The 20,787-nt window shown below is 38.8% G+C and overlaps 1 protein-coding gene across 1 annotated transcript; it reads left to right on the top strand.

Annotated features, from left to right (window-relative positions):
- The first annotated feature begins 658 nt into the window (after positions 1–658).
- On the top strand, positions 659–20,787 carry map3k9 (mitogen-activated protein kinase kinase kinase 9). The gene is made up of 11 exons (XM_067385397.1): positions 659–1,037; positions 2,991–3,404; positions 9,013–9,193; positions 10,831–10,979; positions 11,511–11,686; positions 14,374–14,614; positions 14,777–14,899; positions 15,007–15,130; positions 15,224–15,336; positions 17,405–18,121; positions 20,387–20,787. Exons 1-11 carry the CDS (start codon positions 659–661, stop codon positions 20,785–20,787), a joined length of 3,018 nt encoding a protein of 1,005 aa, XP_067241498.1.

Below are 20,787 nucleotides of genomic sequence, written 5' to 3'. Positions count from 1 at the left end.
GCAACAACAGTTTAAATGCTTTACACACGTCTTTGAGTGACATATTCACTGGTGTAAATGTGTTTCAACTAATCCCATTCTCGCCCTGTAAGCGGTTCTCTTTGTCCCCTTCGAATAATATGCGCTAACTGTGGTCATTTTGACTATATTTGCTGTGTTGAATCGAAATGTATTGATTTTTCTGCTCAACTCTACCTTTTTCTGGTGTAGCGCGCTCGCGCGCTGTCCAACCCCGTGGTGCTGAAATGATTCTCCCGCATTTGCTGTGATAGAGATTTAGTGGGCGGGGCCTATAAAGAGGCGAGATGTGATTGATGCGCCTTTTCGCCAATCAAAACGCAGGAATCGGGGATTCGTTAACACGTTAAACCACTGGAATCATGTGCTGGGAAGGGGGCGAGTGCTGGATCAGGAGCGGCTGTGGGGTGCGGGACAATGTTGTAGCCTGTTAAAGCAAAAAGTGCCTTATGTTTGGGACCGAAAGATCATTTAATGAGCCCGAGCGGTCCCGAATGAAGCGGGCGGCAGACCTGGAGCTCGTTGAGGCGAGAAGCTGCTCGGATTAATAGCTACTTATGCTGCGGCTTTGCGCCTGGTCTTGAGCTCTGCGGCAGGTGATGAGCTGAACCGGGCCGGGTCGCCCTTATGGATCGGCAGTATGGATGCTTTCAGTTTCCCCTTTAACAGTAGCGGCCCGGACTGCAAAAACGGTGATGAAGCTGCAGAGCGCCGGCCGGGGGCTCGTCTCCTCGGATTTGGTCCTGCGGCGGCGGCATCCCCGTCCGGAGCCGGATACTGGACCGCCGTGTTCGATTACGAAGCTACCGCCGAGGATGAGCTCAGTCTGCGGAAGGGGGATCGGGTAGAGGTGTTGTCCAAGGACTCGCTGGTGTCCGGGGATGAGGGGTGGTGGACGGGTATGATCGAGGACCGGGTTGGTATTTTCCCAAGTAACTACGTGAGCAGTAACGGTATCTCGGAGAAGATCCGGGACACGCCGGAAGACTACGGTGATTATTCGGTGCCTCAGTTACACTGTGAGTAAACAAATTTATCTACATAAAACATCTATACATCCACCTTCACTATAGCAGATAACATGTCTTATGTTTTGTGTTTAGGCCCTAGTTGTTTTCTCACACACTGATCAATACATATGATGCTGCACATATTAAGAAAAAAAAAAAAAAAAAAAGCTTAAACCAGTCTAAGATGGTTTACTGGTTTTCCATAATAGCCAAACTAGAGCTGGTTTACTGGTCTGCTGGTCTTCCAATCTGGCTAACTGAGAAGTCCCCAAAAACCCTCCAAATCCAGCCAACTGACCAGGCTGGAGACTAACTAATGGCAGGTTTCAATTTGTTCCCTTTAGCTGGTTGTCAGGCTACCATTTTCAAGCAAGAACCCAGTTTAGACCAGCCAATAATAGCTGTCATTTTCCATAAGACAACTACAATCTTAAAGGAATAGTTAATCTAAAAATGAAAATTCTGTCATCGTTTACTCACCCTCATTTACTCCAAATCTGAATGACCTTTTTTCTCTTCTGTGGAAGACAAAAGAAGATCATTTGAAAGGCAGTGGGGTCCTTACCACATTGTGTGGCCAAAAGAAATGCCTTTTTCAAAATATTTGTCATTTTAGGTGAACTTTCCCTTAATGTGGATTTTCCAGCAGGCTCCTCACAGAGCCTTAAACATGTCAAGATTTGCACCAATTCAGGCACAAGTGATTCTTGAGTTTTAAGAAAACCAAGTTCTTCAACACCAGACTCAAAATTGTATGGGCGGCAAGGGATTGTCCTCATACCTTGAAGTGTTAGTTCACCCAAAAATGAAATTTCTGTCATTTATACTGCCAAACCTGTAAGACATTCGTCCATCTTCAGAACACAAATTAAGATATTTTTGATGGAACCAAAAGCTATCTGACATATATGTGGATATGGGTTTTTTCATTATTTTTTATGTGAATTCAGTGTTGTTGTGTTTGAGCTTATGACGAGGAAGTGTACATATCTTCTATGTTTTGTATCTCTCATGCTTGCTGTTATGGTGTGTGTGTGTCCTTGTCTTGTCAGTTGCATGTTATATGTTGCTGGTGGTCGTCTGCTTTTCCTGAATGGCTGCTGCCCTACTTTTTATCATGTGGTTCCTGCCAACTGCAATATTAATAAGAGACACAGTGGCCCAGACACACCGTCATCATGACGGCCAGGAGAGGAGGAGACGGTCTCACGCACATCTTTGTTTTACTGCTTTCCATTTTCTTCCACGTCAGCCTTCATTTTTAAAGCATGATTCCCACTGTCTGAATCTGCTATCTTCAAATTAATGCTGATCTTTCTCTGCCTCAATCTGTCACACATTTGATCTTTTACTCATATGAATGGCACATAAATCACAAGTTCCTGTTTGCTTTCCTGTACAGCCTTAAATATCCTCTTTGACCTGATGCATTTACCTGAAGTACCCCCAGAGATTTTAAGTTAGTAAGTGAGGCAATAATAAAATTAAGTCAGCAATAATGATAATAATAATAATAATAATAATAATAATAAGTTCACGGTTCTTTTAGTACGTGTTTTTATTTTAAAGTTATTTATTTTAATTAAATAATAATTGTAATAATTCTTCATCAATTTCATTTTTATGATTTAATTACTTTTCAAAAGCCCCTGCAGTTTCATCACGAACCCCAGTCTGGGAAACCCTGGCGTAATGTAATATTTAATGCACTTCATGTTGGAATATATTTTCTTTCCGGACTGAGATTTTTATATCAATATGGGATTTTATATTAGTTATCCTATTCAAATCAATGTGATAAATGAGTTAGGTCAAAAGTAATCTAAAAGTAATCAAAAAGTAGTACGATTAAATTACCTTACATGGATCACATCACTAACTACCATTTTTGGAATCAGATATTGACTACAATCTGTAAGTTATCTACCCTGAACTGTATATATATTCTCTTTTTCTCCTCAGTGCTCCAGATAGATTTCAATGAACTGGCTCTGGAGGAAATGATCGGCGTCGGAGGTTTTGGAAAAGTGTACCGTGCCATTTGGAAAGGGAATGAGGTGGCGGTGAAAGCCGCTCGACGGGACCCCGATGAGGACGTGTCACAGACGTTGGAGAGCGTCCGTCAGGAGGCCAAGCTCTTTGCCATGCTGACACACCCCAACATCATGGGCCTTCTGGGAGTGTGCCTGCAGGAGCCCAACCTCTGCCTGGTCATGGAGTACGCCCGTGGCGGGCCGCTCAACCGGGCCCTGGCTGGGAAACGCATCCCTCCGCATACACTGGTAGATTGGGCGGTACAGATCGCACGTGCCATGCTGTACCTGCACTGCCAGGCCATCGTACCCGTCATCCACAGAGACCTGAAGTCCAGCAACAGTAAGAAATCATTCACCATTATTAGACCTAACATATCAAACATTTTGAGGCCAAGGACCCCAAAATACACTGCCTGGGTCACTACCTCAGTTTAACTAAGCAAATAGGTAAAATTGGAAAATGACTGCAGTGATTAATATGTTTCAGCCCGCAACAAGTTATCTAACCCTAACTGATGCAGTGAGTAGCTTCTCATTTCTTAAACAACCATGTCGGAAGACATATCCTGTGGTCGTGGAAAAGATTACTCTGTTTCAGAAGGGTCATATTATTGGCCTGCATCTAGTCTCACGTAGTCAGACTTTCAGACTGACAGCAGAAGTTATGGACTCCATAGCAGCTTTCATTGGCCAAGGACCGCCCAAAGGCCGTCTGACTGACATTTAACACAACCAATCACTGTTCGTTTTGTTTTGTGTCATGTTTAGGGGTGTGAAAATGTAATGTTGATGTCTCTACAGCAGTGGTTCCCAAACATTTTAGCTTGGAGTACCCCCTGAAGGGATTGCCACCCTTTTGCGTACCCCCTCTCTTCCACTTCGACTGCAGTCACATCTTTTTATAAAGTTATTCATAAAGGTAAAAAAATGCACTGGAAAATCAATTTAGGGGGCAAATATTGTCCCTTAAAATTAAGGGACAATATTTGCCCCCTAAATTGATTTTCCAGTGCATTTTTTTACCTTTATGAATAACTTTATAAAATAAATAATGTTTTAAATAAACAAAATGTTCAATAAAGAAATATGCAATGATGGTAAAACGAAGTAAAACTTTTAAATATTAAACGAAAACCGCCAGTAGGTGGCAGCAAGTCACTGCTTTTATGAGTGAGTCACCGAGTCATTCATTCATTAACGAAGCAAGTGGCTGTGAATGAATCATTGAATCACTGACTCTCACGATTCGTTCAAAGCGGCAGAATTGTTCGCGAAACACAGACGTGTGTTGTAGTTCTGCTGTGGTTTTCGTTAGAACTATTATTTCATTGCAAAATAGAGTAAATACTGACAGTACTGTGTTTAAAATGTACATTAATGTACATTTTACTTTTTGACAAGTTGTATAATAATGTCATGTTTGCAGTCATATGGATATTTGGGAACAATTGCATTCTTGCTCGTTATCATCATTACATAGAAGAACTTACACAAGGTATGTCTTTGTATCGGAGAAAGTTTAAGTCTTAAATCGAAATTAATCCACTATCTGTGTCTATATTTGTTCTGCATGCGAGTAAGTGCTAAATCCCCACTTTTACAAAGGTACACTGTCGAGAACGACAGTAATTTAGTGCGATTTAAGGCAGCAGATTCGGCACGCAATCTATCCTATGCATGCTGCTTCTGTTGATACAGTCATTTTTGACTGCAAATGATGAGGTAATTTGATTAAATGTACTGAATTTACGACATTTTGGCAGTTGGAAATACATGTTCGATTTTAATATTATTTTAAGTTAGAATTAAATGAACTACTCAGCATTCACGTACCCCATTTTGTCACCTCACATACCCCCAGGGGTACACATACCCCAGTTTGGGAACCACTGCTCTACAGTAACAGACTGGTGTGTAAAACTCTTGGATGAGTCTATACAGCAAACTTGACATACTTTTGAAAAAATACTTTTGATTGTCACAGTTGTAAACACAACGGCTTGCTTCTTCCATAAGGGGGTTTGGCATCACGGCATCTTTTTTTCCAGGCGGACCTTTAAACAATGCATTAAAAAACGTCTCCCAGAAATCCTGTAGAATTAGATGACGACTTCGAAGCTCCTAAGGTGTTTCCAACTTTGTGTGCCATTTGCATCAGATGTTTAGCCAACGGCCTGTGGGCGTGATCTCTGAGACTAAAACTAGCCTGCATCAAGCAATGAAAACTACTAATAATGCGTTAAAAACTGTCCAACACATTATTATAGGAAGGATAGTGGTGAACCATCATCTTTAAAGAAGAAATGTGGTGGAAGAATGTGTAACAGTGAAAGTAAGAGCATCTTCAAACTCACAATGTGTGATGAGAACTCAAGGGATTGGGACTATCTGTCTAAATCTGTGTAGTCTTAAGAAAACCTCTTATCAGTAAGGCTAATTAGAAAATAGGCTTCAATTTGCTAGTGAGCATAAAGATTGACCCTTTTCACTTTTTCTGGTTTGTCAGAACAGAAGTGGGAGTCATCATAGTTGAGTAAACGACTAAATTAAATATATATTTTTTGTGTTCCAATGTGCTCCAATAGCAAAAGAATAGTGTTTTCACAACTTTCAAAAAGAGGGAAAAAAAATGGAGAGAGATTGAAAACGGCAGTCACAAGAGAGAAAGATATCAATTTTACTGTCACTCCCCTAGCCGAAGAGGGGCAGAGGTGATACACCCATCATGCCTGCCTAGTGCCTCTCGTACCAGCCTGTGGAGGCCAGTGTTATGATCTGGGGTTGTTTCAGTTGTTCAGGTCTAGCAATATTATGTGCCCAAAAAATGAGGTCAGCTGACTACCTGAATATACTGAATGACTAGGTTTTTCCATCAATTAATTTTTTTCTTCCCTGATGGCACAGGCATATTCCAAGATGACAATGTCAGGATTCTTCAGGCTCAAATTGTGAAAGATTTTCAAGGAGCATGAATTTTCAGACATGAATTGGCCACCACACAGTCCAGATTTTAACCCCATTGAAAATCATTGGGATGTGTTGGAGAAGACTTTACGCAGCGGTCCAACTCTCCGATTATTAATACAGAGAAATTAATGTGACACTGTATGGATAAGCTTCTCAAAATGATGCCATGATGAATGCGTGCCGTAATCAAAGCAAAGTGCAGTCCAAAGAAATATTAGAATGTGTGACTTTTTTCTTTTTCTTTTTGGGGGCCAGGAAGTGTCCCTAGGGACTAAAAACCTAAAACGTGGAGAATGATCCATTTATATTATGTAAGGAAAATATTATTAATTATTAAAAATAAAGTATTAAATTATAAAGACAACATTATGTTGTGTTTCCAAACTGTTATATTTTAATGTATTAAAATTAATAATACATTATTAGTTTTATTTCTTAACCTAGCTTTAGCGTATCTTTTTCTGCTCGCCATTAGAGTAATGTTATATGTATGAAGTTTTGAATAAAGGGCCTTTCACACTATAAAGATAACTATAACGATAACTATATTAGTGTTCCCACCAAAGAACGACAATGTTCTGTTTATCATAAGCACGCACTACAGTTACGTCATCTACTACTTTAAATGCTCAAGCTCTTTAAAATCTGATTGGCTGTCAATGATTTTATCATTCTGAAAGTGATTCCAACAATATTGTTCCTCTGTGCCCTTGTCGTTATAGTTGTGCAAGACTTCCCTATTCTCACAGAATTAGAACAATATTAAAACTTTATAGTTATCGTTATCATTATACTCATCATCCTTGGTGTGAAAGGCCCTTAACTCTTGGTTTTTATTTCATACTGTTTACTACGGCTGCCAGTAAAATAAAACATTATTTCTTGCCAGTGTTTAGAAAGCAGAAAGAAACTGTAATTGTATCATATTTGTTAAATATGTTTAAAAAAATATCATGCTGAACATATTTAATTTATATTTGATATTAAAATTACAACTTCTACTCAAATTCTCCATGGACCCCTCAGCACCCCCTTTTGGCCTCCAGTTGTAAAATCCCTGCCTGATGCTACAATCATATACTGCTTTTCTTCTACAGGCATGTAGTTTTTCTTGTATTCAAGTGTCAGTGGTTTGTCTGGGACTCTTCATGTTGGTGTGTGTTTTTATAGTTGGAGGGCCTGACTCATGTATTGGCTCTCTGGGTGTGTACGTTGGACATAATCCTGTGTTTGGCAGTTGACTTGTCTGATTGGATCCTCTAAACCCAAAGCTTATTACAGAGGATTTGCACTCACCTTCACTCCCTGCTACTTGATTGGCTACTCAAAACACGTCCTGGGCTCTCATAGGCCACCCGGATGTGATTAGCATAGGACCTTGCAGACAATTGGACACTGTAGTTCAAAGATAAGTCTCTTGGCTTTTCATTGGTTGTGTTGTAGAAAAACAAAGACAGCTAATTTTAACAACACCAACTTACAGATAAACACACACACACACACACACACACACACTCACACACACAATATTACAGCCAAGCTGTGTTCAACATCAAGAAGCATTTGAAACTCTAAATCTAATATTGAACTGTTACAAATTGCAACCATCCAACCATCAATGAATATTCATGATCTTTTCCATTAATGCAATACTGTGTGTTCCGCTGTTGTTTAGAGCTTGTGAAGTTATGTTAGTGAAGGCATAGTCCAATTCAGCACTACTATGGTGGACAGCTCCTATACAAAGCTGCCTGTCAATCAGGCTTCTTTTTTTTTGCTGTAGTCATAGTAGAGCTGCACGATTAATCGTTAAAAGATTGCAATCTCGATTCAAACACCCATGCAATCTTATTCCTTATGTCTCTTAAACCTTTGGCAAAATCAGCTTATCATGTTTAGGTATGAAACAGCTTCACAAACAGTCTTTTTAAACTCACAGTATCATTACTTCTGTCCTACAGTAATTTAAATTATCACAGAAGTACTGGGATAAAAGTATATAGTTCAGATATAAACACTGATGTCTACAGTAGCGATCAAAATAGAGCAAATCCCCTTTTGAAAGTAACATGGCACTTCAAATAACAGTTGTATTGATTTATATTTTTACACCACTAGGTGGCGGTAAATGAGTGAAAATGTAATTGTCATTGAATCATTTATTCAAGAGATTCGTTCAAAAATGTTTAATCATTTAGTAATGAAACAAGTGAGGTATTAGACTTATTCGAGATGCATCAGCGCTGTGCAGACCAATCGGCTTATGACATCAAAGTACCGCAAGAACGATTCAAAAGCATAAGGTGTCGTATGTTCTCTAGTCGCTCTCATGGCACTTTGATGTCATACACCAATCGGTCTGCGCAGCGCCGATGCATCATACCTCACTTGTTTCATTACTGGATGAATCAGAGTTTTTGAACAAATCTTTTGAATGAATGATTCAATGACTCACTCATATATTGGCTTGTTCGAGATGCATCTGCGCTGCACATACTGATCGGCTTATGACGGCAAAGTACCGCGAGAGCGATTCATGTTCTCTAGTTGCTCTCGCGGCACTTTGATGTTATATGCCAATCGGCCTGTGCAGCGCAGATGCATTTCGAACAAGTCTATATATGAGTGAGTCATTGAATCATTTATTCAAGAGATTTGTTCAAAAACGCTGATTTATCCAGGAGTGAAACAAGTCATATCTTTATGAGTGAGTCATTGAATCATTCACTCAAACCTTTTTTTTAAATATATTTATTCGTTCTAGGTAATTAAACATTTAATAGACTGCAGCAAATAATATTTTGTCAGAACCTCTGGTAACTTTCACGTTATTTTATTTAGTTGTCTCACAAAAAAAAAAAAAAATTGTGATTCTCAATTTATCCAGGATTGTGCAGCTCTAAGTCATAGTAACCGCAGCATCTGCCCCTCTGTTTCATGTACTCAATCATCACTTTCTACTTTTTAACTCTACCCTACAGTTCTGATTCTGGAACGTGTTGAGAACGATGATCTGAGCAACAAGACTCTGAAGGTGACAGATTTCGGTTTGGCACGAGAGTGGCATCGGACCACAAAGATGAGCGCGGCGGGGACGTACGCTTGGATGGCCCCTGAGGTCATCCGCTCTTCGACCTTCTCCAAGGGCAGTGATGTTTGGAGGTGGGCACCAGGAAATGTGTGTGAGTGTTTCAGACCTAGCTGCACCAAAGGCAAGTCAGTCTATGTAGCGGTCATGTAGGCAAGTCTTTACATTTTCATATTGTCCCTGTGTTTCCTTTTTAAAAATAACGTGAAAAAAAATCTCTAGAAATATGGTATATTTCTCTCTAGAATATTAGAACACTCAGGACTTCTTCAAAAAGATAAAATAAAATAATAAATTAAAAAATATATTTTAGGCTTAGGTTTAGATTTATCTGTAGTTGTAATCTGCTTAAAGGTGCTCTAAGTGATGTCATGTGTTTTTAGGCCAAAACATTTTTTGTCACATACAGCAAACATCTCCTCACTATCCGCTAGCTGCCTGTCCCCTGAACACACTGTAAAAAAACGCGGTCTCTGTAGTCGCCACAAGCTCCAAAAACGGCAATAAAAACGAACTGGTACAGCCTGGACCACGAATCATAATAAACATGCTCCAGCCAATAACCGACAAGAATGATTTTAAATGCGCATTCATGACTGTTTCAGGAAGCACGGATGGGAGGGGAGGGGGAGGAGGGAGGGTCTAGCTAGCCTCTGTTTTGTTTGAAAACAATTCGAACGTCAACAGGAAGTTACTCCACCCAGGATCGCTTAGAGCACCTTTAATTTAAGAATAATAGAAGCAGTTAACTAAAACTATTAAAAATCTCAATTGTAATAATGCTGAAATTTAGAAAGTTAGAAATGAACAAACTGAAACAATTAACAAAATTATTAAAATATAAACTAAAATTAAAAGTAAATAAATAAATCCAAATATGAAATATATATAAAAAAATGAATGCTATAAAAATAATACTGAATGGAAGTCATTAAGGTAAGATTTTAAGTTAAACATACACATATATATATATATAAAAACATTATTATTATTATTATTATTATTATGTAATAATGTATACATAATGGGAGCAAATCAGACACTTATAGCACAAATTGTACAATATTTCAGTTTTGTTGGCCAAACTATAGGTCACAGATGGCAGTATCCAATGAAGGTTTTTGTTACCATGGTAACAAACAAATGGTGTCATTAGCCCAGTTTCTACGGCTGGTCTGTGTGATGTTTGGTGCTGTTCAGTGCTTAGCTATCAATGTCTGAATTTCGCTTCCCACCACAATTCCTGATTACAGAGTACAGAAGGGGAGGGATGAATAGTAAAGAGATAAAAATAGAAAACATTCAGTGCTATGGATCTTTGGATGCTTTGTTCTCTATCCACATTAACAAGGTGTTTGTTCGTGTGTGTTTCTTTGAGTCACAGAAATCTACTGAAATATTTATCATTCATTTGTAGCAATCTTTTAGGTTTTATACTTAACAGGCTGTCTTTTCTGTCAGTGTTGTCAACATTTTTTGCCCAGTTGGCCACTGAAGCACATATTTCACATCTGAAAGAATATGACACTGCAAAGGCACACTTTGAAATGTTAATAGAGGGGTATTTTTGTTTACTGTGGAACATAAAACCTGTCATTCATTTTATAGTGTTACTGTATAGGATTCTGCTAGTCTCTGCACAAATAATGATGGTGACAGTAGTTGTCAGTAGTCTTGTTTAACTCTCTGTTGGTCTGTCTCTTTCTCACAGTTATGGGGTTTTGTTGTGGGAGCTGCTGACAGGAGAGGTGCCGTTTCGTGGCATTGATGGTCTGGCGGTAGCTTACGGTGTGGCCATGAATAAACTGTCCCTGCCGATCCCCTCCACCTGTCCTGAGCCATTTGCTCGGCTGATGGAAGGCAAGAAAATCTCATATACTGCAGTGGCTGTAACTTATTCAATTAAGCACTGTTCCCCTGCATATATGAAACTTCTGTCTTCATTTACTTTCCTTCCACAAATGACACATCATAAAATAACAAGTATGCTGTAAAAAACTGGCAGCTGTGGTTGCCAGAAATTCTAATGTTTTCTGGAAAAATAACTTATGTTATGTGATATAATGTTAACATACCCATCTACTGGAAGTACCACCTTACCTTAAAATCTACTGATAACCACTATAATAATGTAGATGGTAAAATAGAAAGCAACATGGTGAATCAGAACATTACATCTCCAATACATCTCAACATCTCCAAGAAAGTCATACAGTAAATGATGACAGAATTTTCAATTTTGGATGAACTGTCTTTTTAATTGAATGAGTTTGAATTGGATATATAGAAATTTAAATAGATTCACTAACCAAAAGGCTCATTGTCCCAGCCTGAGTGATCTGTGACAGCTGACAGTCTGTCTGTGGTGTGTGTTTCTCTCACCTGCTCTAGACTGTTGGAATGTGGACCCTCATGCTCGACCCCCCTTCACCAGTATTCTAGACCAGCTGACAGCTATCGAGGAGTCGGGCTTCTTTGAAATGCCAGCAGAATCCTTCCAATCCCTGCAGGATGACTGGAAGCTGGAGGTTCAGGAGATGTTCGACCAGCTCAGAGCCAAAGAGAAGGTTTGAGTGCTTTCAATATGGTCAAAAACACACTTACTTATCTGTATTAATACCTACATGTAGACTTTTTTCAGCATCATTACAGAAATCATTGTAATATACTGATTTTGTGCTTAAATATATTATGAAGTTCAAAAGAAAAGCACTTATTTGGCATAGAAATCTTTTGTAACATTATAAATGTGTTACACTTCTGATCAATATGGAAGAGGATTAGGGCCAAGCAATAATAAAAAAATAAAACCATCTTGAGATTAAAGTTGTTAAATTTTGAGAAAAAACCCGTTAAATTTCGAGAAAAAAGTCGAGATAAAATGTTGAGAATAAACTCGATAAATTATGAATTTGTTTTCATAATTTAACAACTTTATTTTCAACATTTTATCTCGACTTTTTTCTCGATATTTAGCGACATTTTTCTCATAATTTTTACAAATTTGTTCTCGTAATTTAACAACTTTTTTCTCGTTGTAACGAATCATCACTCTGACAGGGATCCATTTGCATGCTTTATTTACAATAATCGTAGTGGTACAGGCAGGGTCAGACAGGAGCAAACTGGTATGTAAGGGATAGGCAGAATCGTGGTCAGACAGGCAGAAAGTCAGGGCTGGCAGATATCACTCACAGAGTCAGGAACACAGGCACAGGTCAAAGGTAGGCAGCAACGGGTCATAAGTAGATAAACAGGCAGGACAGCAACAAGTAATCAGACAGGAATAAACGCTCGGAATTGTTCACCTTGTCAAAACAAGACTTCGCATCTGATGGATGAGGATGGCAGTCTTTTATAGTCCAGGTAATGCGGTTCAGCTGCAGGTGCAATCAGTCCAAGGTACGGGCTTGTGGGAAATGTAGTGTGGGTGAGTGTGTGTGTGTGTGTCAGTATTCTGGTGAGGGCTCCCTCCGATGGCCAGAGGAGGGAATCACGGAGTTCGTCTCCGTGACACTAATAATTTAATGACTTTATTCTCAACATTTTATCTCGACTTTTTTCTCGAAATTTAACAACATTTTTCTCATAATTTAACGAATTTGTTCTCATAATTTAACGAGTTTTTTCTCGTAATTTAATGACTTTATTCTCAACATTTTATCTCGACTTTTTTCTCGAAATTTAACGACATTTTTCTCATAATTTAATGAATTTGTTCTTGTAATTTAACAACTTTTTTCTCGTAATTTAATGACTTTATTCTCAACATTTTATTTCGACTTTTTTCTCGAAATTTAACAATCCCTAATCCTCTTTCATAGATCAATTTAATGCATCCTTACAGAATAAAAGTATTAATTTTCTTTAAAAAAAACTTTGAATGATATGTACATATATACATCCCGAATTACGAAAATGTTGGGACGTTTTTTAAATTTGAATAAAATAAAAATTAAAAGACTTTCAAATCACATGAGCCAATATTTTATTCACAATAGAACATAGATAATATAACAAATGTTTAAATGGAGAAATTTTACACTTTTATTCACTAAATGAGCTCGTTTCAAATTTGATGCCTGCTACAGGTCTCAAAAAAGTTGGCACGAGGGCAACAAATGGCTGAAAAAGCAAGAAATTTTGAAAAGATTCAGCTTGGAGAACATCTAGCAACTAAATTATTTGATATCATGTCAAATTACAAAAGCCTTGCAAATCATTTTCCTGTTGGAAATCACGGATGCCGTGTCCTTCAGGCACCTTTCAGCGTGTCATTAGCATTCAGTTCAAAAGCCAGCATCTCTGATGGTATGGGGGTGCATAAGTGCATACTGTATGGACAGCTTGTATGTTTTGGAAGGCACTACGAATGCTGAAAGGTACATAAAGGCTTTAGAGCAACATATGCTCCCCTCCAGATGACATCTATTTCAGGGAAGGCCTTGTATATTTCAGAAGGACAATGCAAAACCACATACTGCAGCTATTGCAACAGCATGACTTCATTATAGAAGAGTCCGGGTGCTGAATTGGCCTGCCTGCTGTCCAGATCTTTCACCTATAGAGAACATTTGGCCCATTATATAACAAAAAATATGTCAAAGATGACCACAAACTCTTCAGCAGCTGGAAACCTATATCAGGCAAGAATGGGAACCTCGATGCCCAGACATCTTCAAACTGTTTCGAAAACAAGAGGAGATGCTACACCATGGTAAACATGCCCCCGTCCCAACTATTTTGAGACCTGTAGCAGGCATCAAATTTGAAATGAGCTCATGTTGTGCATAAAATTGTAAAATTTTTATATTTATGTTATCTATGTTCTATTGTGAATAAAATATTGGCTCAAGTGATTTGAAAGTCTTTTAGTTTTCATTTTATTCAAATTTAAAAAACGTCCCAACTAATATGTGGGAAGGGGGGACTCTCTCGCTTTGGTCTGTCAGTAAAAAAGACAAACCAATGGGCCACTGTCCCTTCATGGTGGGCCAGTCCTTAGCAAAAAAAAACAAAACAAAAAAACATTGTATCGACCCCAATGTGCATCGTCCCACTGAGAAAATGACCAGTATGCCAGATTACCAATCCAGTCTCTGTTAAACTTACAGCTGTGATGGTGTCAAACTCCAGATGAATTGGTGTCTGTCAAGTATGGTGGTGTCAAGTGCGGCAGATGAATTTACCAGATTATACACACTACATAGACCAGAGTGATGAGTAAGTTGGATGTTTCTCAATGTTGCTGTAGGAGTTGAGATCCTGGGAGGAGGAACTGAGTCGTGCAGCTCTACAGCAGAAGTACCAGGAAGAGGCTTTACGGCGGCGGGAGCAGGAACTGGCGGAAAGAGAAATTCACATCCTGGAGCGAGAGCTCAATGTCATCATTCACCAGCTGTACCAGGAGAAACCACGAGTGCAAAACCGTCATGGAAAGTTCCGGCGCAGCCGACTTAAACTGCGTGACGGGAATCGCATCAGCCTGCCTTCTGGTTAGTATTTCAAAGTATTAAATGCATCCTTCAAATAGCACTCCTTATGTGCACACAAGATTCAACTCTCATTTGATTTCAATAGATTTGCATAGGTTAAAATAATACATTTTTAATTTAACTCTTTATTTTTTTTGCTGTTAAATAATGTTTGTGTTTCAGATTTCCAGCATAAGATCACAGTCCAAGCGTCTCCTTCTTTGGACAGGAGGCGGAGTCTCCTGGGCAGTAACTCCACCCCTCCAAACAGCCCCCCTGTTTTGCCACGCCTCCGAGCGATCCAGTGTAAGTGTTTTGATGTATCTGATTGATTTTGTGTGTATTATTGTGAATATTTGTTTGGATAGATATATGGTCAGTTTCCTAATTTAGAACATCCTTCATGCCGACAGTGACCCCTGGGGTCGGAAGTCAAGCCTGGGGTCGTAATGCTGCATTCCAGTATGATGAAGAGGAGGAGAGGAAGTCTTCACGCAAGAAAGGGAGAACGCAAAGAGAACACAGTGCTGATGAGAGGTGTGCGTGTATGTGTGTTTCTGTACAAAGCATAAATGTTAACCAAATATTTATACAGTCACAAACCTCTGTGTGCATGTGTTTATCACTCAGTTTGAGGACTCCTAAAGAGGGCAGTCGGCAGCGTTCCTGCAGCGCTCCAAACCTGCGTCGCTCCCCCAGACACAGTCCTGCTATACCTGGAGTGTGCAGCCTGGCTGAGACTGGTAACACTCACATTACACTTTGTTCGGCATCTTCATTGACCAGTTCTAAACGTTTTCCGTTTGAAATATTGAATATTTAGCTTCATCCTTGTTGCATTCACATTAATACCATACGGTGGCAGGAAGTAAAGACTGATGCACTAAATAGAGAGAGAGAACTGAATTGACAGTGGTTTTTAAATTTAGAATGAAATGGAAATTCTGTTTTCTAAATGTATCTAATTATAAATGATTCTTCTATGAAAATGTTTTTTGTGCTCGTAATATTTCATTAAAATGTCATAACTGGATATTCTAGTGATAAAACCAACTTCTCTCTGACATATGCTAGACTTCTCCAATCATTTAGTCTGCATAAACTTCATAAACTTCCCTTTCTTTCAATCAATATTAAATTCGCATTTAGCCTCCATCCAATCAACAACCAATGAATAGAACCAAGTCCCCGCTTTTTTTATTTGTTTGATAATCCATTTCTCTCGGCTGTAACTGTCACTACTTCTTTTACATCACAACTGTAGCTACCAGTTCAGTTACTGAATTTCTACTGAAGTAGCCACCAAGATGCAGAATTTTAATTTAAGGAGTAGAATTATATGGCATGAAAGTTTAAAAAACTGTTGTAAGTGCAATTCTATTAATACTTTAGGTTTTAATAGTTTTTATTTTTCAGTATAATTTACATATGAATATCTTTTCATACACATAGCATAAGGGTTATTTCCAGAAACAGATGATATTAATAATGTTCAATCATTAAAGGTGCAATAGGTGATTCTCTACAGAAACATTTTTTGTTATACTGATTGAAAGTCTCCTCATATCCTGATAGCAATCACTGTTAAACAGTTTTTATAAATATAAATTGTCTGTGGAAGGCATAAGAAAATAAAATATTAGTCCAATCATTATATTTGGTCTGAATAAAATAATTCGATGTTCTACCTGCCTAACAACGTATGTTTTTACATACCCTCGTGCACCCTGTTCACACAGACATCATACAGTACGTCATCAGCACGTTTCATGCTATGCAGAGTTTATGTAGACAGACGTCAGTCACAGAGCACCACAAACAAACAGCAGCCAGCTTTTACAGTTCCTACGAATCAAAACAACAAGTTTTTGCTGCATTCACACCATAACTACCATAATTAAGAGATTCATTCTAAGAGATTCATTCTAACCAGAGCTATTCAGTCAGAATTAGGCATATCTATGTCAACAGTATCAACACCGAAATGAATCAGGTACAAGCTCTCCAAGTTGTTTGCATTCATTATTATTGTAATGTTATGTACTTCTTCTTTTGACACTTTGGGTGTGCCTTCATGTGTTTTGGAGGAGGCGTGGCTTTGGACTGTGATTTTCAAGGAGGGTGGGATTGTATGCTTTGAATGCTAGCTGGCTAACATTAGCATTTCCCAGATCACCAACTGCACCTTTAACTAAAATCTTCAATATCTTTATTTATTTGGGAAGTTTTTTGAAAACAATGCGGTGGACATTTTGCGATGTTATATGGAAAAAATAAAATCTTTTTTATTCTTTCACTGCTGTGTGAATTGATTTGACGGTACTGAATTATGATTCAAAACAAATTCTACTCATCAAAGAATAATTAGCCAAAATGAATCATCATTAAACTTGAGTTGGACTAATTAAATGTTTCTGTCTGAATCTTTTTATTTTATTTTATTGTAATTCAGTAAATTCCTTTTCTTGTAATTCCAATTTCTGGATCCTGTGGAGCATAGCCACATTTTTAAGATTGAAACATTGAAAATGTGTCACACTGACATTATGTTGGCATCGTTGCATCAGGCTGATGTAATATTTTGATTATTTTGACATTTCTGTCATCTCACTGATAATAGACTGGTTTAAGCTCACCTAAGTAGGTCGAAATGTCACAGATTTTATTTACATTATAATATTAGAAACAAATGAGAATAAACAACCAGAAATCAAATAAGCTTCACCCTGCAACTGACAAGCTGTGAAGTCTGGTTATGGTGCAACATTGTGAAATCTTTCTCCCCCCACCCCTCTCTTTCTCTCTCTGTAGAAAATGAGGACTGCTGCTTCCCATCAGAGTCAGCTGACTCTCCTGGCCAATCATACCTCTGCATCCCGTTCCACAGGGATGGATCCGACAGTTACAGCATGGAGAGCAGCACGACTGGAATGGCTTCTGATGCTTCCCCCAGTTATACGCGGCGGAGCCCCAGTGGAAGCCGTAGATCAGAGCTGGTGTTGCTGGGCTGCGGGGCGGCTCTGGCTGCTATCGGTTTTGGTCATAACTTACTGGACCTGGTGCGTGTGGAAGAGAGTGTGCGTCCACGATGGGAAGGGCTGTTTCACCGCACCGGGGGTCAAAGTCGTGGCGCTAGCCCACCCACGCGCAAAATCTTCAAACGTGAAAGCCCCCGTCGCCCTCCCCCTCTGCCCACATCCCTCACACTCCTGTCTCTCTCATCTGTGTCTGATTGTAACTCAACCCGTTCTCTCCTGCGCACGGATAGTGAAGAGCTGCTCGTGCTGCGCCCACCAACACCCCCCACCCTCCCTGGACACAACCCGCCTCCTCTGAACCCACTGGTCAACACCCACCTGGAGAGCTTTAAACGGCACCCTCGACAGTCTCTTACACCCACACATGTGCCCTCTGCACCCAGTGCAGCCTGCAGGCTTCGTCGCACACCTTCAGATGGTGCAATAAAGACGGGGTGCAGTCCTGCCCATAACAACCACAATCCCACCCCTACCACACCCTCCAAAGCAGGTGAGAACCTCATGCAAACATCTGGGTCAGTGATGGGATGCAATCTAATTCCTACCTAATCCCTAATTCCTACTGTCACAAACATGTAACCACTTCCATCAACATGGAACACATTATTAGCTGTTTGATAACGTAGTCAAGCCAAAGGCTAATCATATTAGTAACCTTTATGCAGTGTTGCCAACTGCTTTCAGTTGAAAGTAGCTAAAACTGGTAGCTAAATGTCACTAGATGGCATCATGATGGCAAATTTATTGATCTATATAAATATGAATAGAGATCAGTGGGCAAAATAAGAATCTAGATAAGATTTGTCCAAGAAGTTGCTAGATTTATCCCTAAACATTTGAAAAAAGTCTCAAAAGGGGGCGGGGAAGTCACTAAATCTAGTGACAAAATCCCTAAATTGGCAACACTGCCTTTATGTGTCGACTTTTATTCAAATTATGAATGGATTATATATATATATATATATATATATATATCCTAGACAGTGCGCAAAGACCGCTCCCTTTACAGTCACTCATCTCAGTTCACAATCTCACAAAGTTCTCTTATCAATAAAGTTGTCTACATTGCACAATGAATCTCTTATTTACTTTGTATCTACACTGTTAATGAGAGGATTCGCGAGTGTGAACGTCAGTGCTGAACAAAAACTCTGGCGTTTTGAGCGGTGAGTGGATTCTGACCTAAATGAAATGCCCCTGATTGGCCACTGTGTTCAAGAGATCAACAAACGTTTCTGTGATTGGCTACATTGCTCATTGCTGCAAAAACATGTTGTAAATAGAAACATTTGAAGTTCTCTAGAGCGCAAACACATGCACTGGAGCGTTACTAAATCTGTTTGGTCAATATATTATTACAGTATCAACTGAGGGTGCTCTTGCTTTTGTTTGAGGGTACTTACCCCCATAGAATCGGGCCTGCCTGTATAATTCTCTCTTTTTCTACTTCTTCTGAATCAGTTTTTGTTTCAAACATACAGTACAGTCCAAAAGTTTGGAACCACTAAGATTTTTAATGTTTTTAAAAGAAGTTTCGTCTGCTCACCAAGGCTACATTTATTTAATTAAAAATACAGTAAAAAACAGTAATATTGTGAAATATTATTACAATTTAAAATAACTGTGTACTATTTAAATATATTTGACAAAGTAATTTATTCCTGTGATGCAAAGCTGAATTTTCACACCTTCAGTGTCACATGATCCTTCAGAAATCATTCTAATATGCTGATTTGCTGCTCAATAAACATTTATGATTATTTTCAATGTTGAAAACAGTTGTGTACTTTTTTTTATCAGGATTCCTTGATGAATAGAAAGTTCAAAAGAACAGCATTTATCTGAAATACAAAGCTTCTGTAGCATTATACACTACCGTTCAAAAGTTTGGGGTCAGTAAGAATTTTTTTTTTTTTTTAAATAAATTAAAGAAATGAATACTTTTATTCAGCAAGGATGCATTAAATCAATCAAAAGTGGCAGTAAAGACATTTATAATGTTACAAAAGATTAGATTTCAGATAAACACTGTTCTTTTGAACTTTCTATTCATCAAAGAATCCTGAAAAAAAATATTGTACACAAATATTTTGTATAATTGTACACATCAACTGTTTCTTGAGCAGCAGATCAGCATATTAGAATGATTTCTGAAGGATCATGTGACACTGAAGACTGGAGTAATGATGCTGAAAATTCAGCTTTGCCATCACAGGAATAAATTACTAAATTACTTAGTGAAATATATTTAAATAGAAAACAGTTATTTTAAATTGTAGTAATATTTCACGATATTACTGTTTTTACTGTATTTTTAATTAAATAAATGTAGCCTTGGTGAGCAGACGAAACTTCTTTTAAAAACATTAAAAATCTTAGTGGTTCCAAACTTTTGGACTGTACTGTATATGTGTGTGTGTGTGTGTGTGTGTGTGAAATTAAATGAAATGATAACTAAAATGATAACTCATTGATTCAAAATATTGTTATTTGATAATAAAAAAGGTTAACTTAAATGGTATAAAGGTTTTTTTTTTTTAAACATTTTATATAAAAACCAACTTGAATACAGAGAGTACATTTAGAGAGAACTTGGTACATGTTTTTTAAATTAGATAAGATTCCTGTTCTTTATACATCATTGACCGTCTACTAACACAACAATTAGTGATTTGAAATCCTTTCACAGAAATTGATTCAGTTCTTAGCTATAATTAGTTTAATTTGTGTGCCTTTTGTGATGCCGTATGTGCAGTGACTCCGTGGACCTTAAGTGAGGACCCCTCGGAGGTGCCCCGTCTTCCTGATCCGAATCTCATCTTTCCACCTACGCCACGACGCCGCTTCCAACCTGAGCGTCCCAAGACTCTGGACTTCCTGGCTAGGCCCCGCCCTTGTCCACGAGCACGCTGTGGATCCCAGTGGGGCGAATCTCCCGCCCACACATCCAGCACTGAAACCCCGTCCACTGTGGAGTTTGGAGGAGGTGTGGTCGTCTTGCCCACTCCAATGGAACCACCAACCCCCTGTTCCCCTTGGGTGAATGACAGCCTTTTGGACCAACAGGATGAAGGACAGTACAGGGACGGGACACGACCTCTTTCATCAGATCCCAGAGACTCACCTTACAGAGTGCGACCAGGGTTCTGCTCTTGA

The sequence above is a fragment of the Chanodichthys erythropterus genome, chromosome 5 (assembly GCF_024489055.1).
Source record: "Chanodichthys erythropterus isolate Z2021 chromosome 5, ASM2448905v1, whole genome shotgun sequence".
In the NCBI taxonomy this organism is placed as follows: Eukaryota; Metazoa; Chordata; class Actinopteri; order Cypriniformes; family Xenocyprididae; genus Chanodichthys; species Chanodichthys erythropterus.
This window is presented reverse-complemented; position numbering and strand designations above follow the sequence as displayed.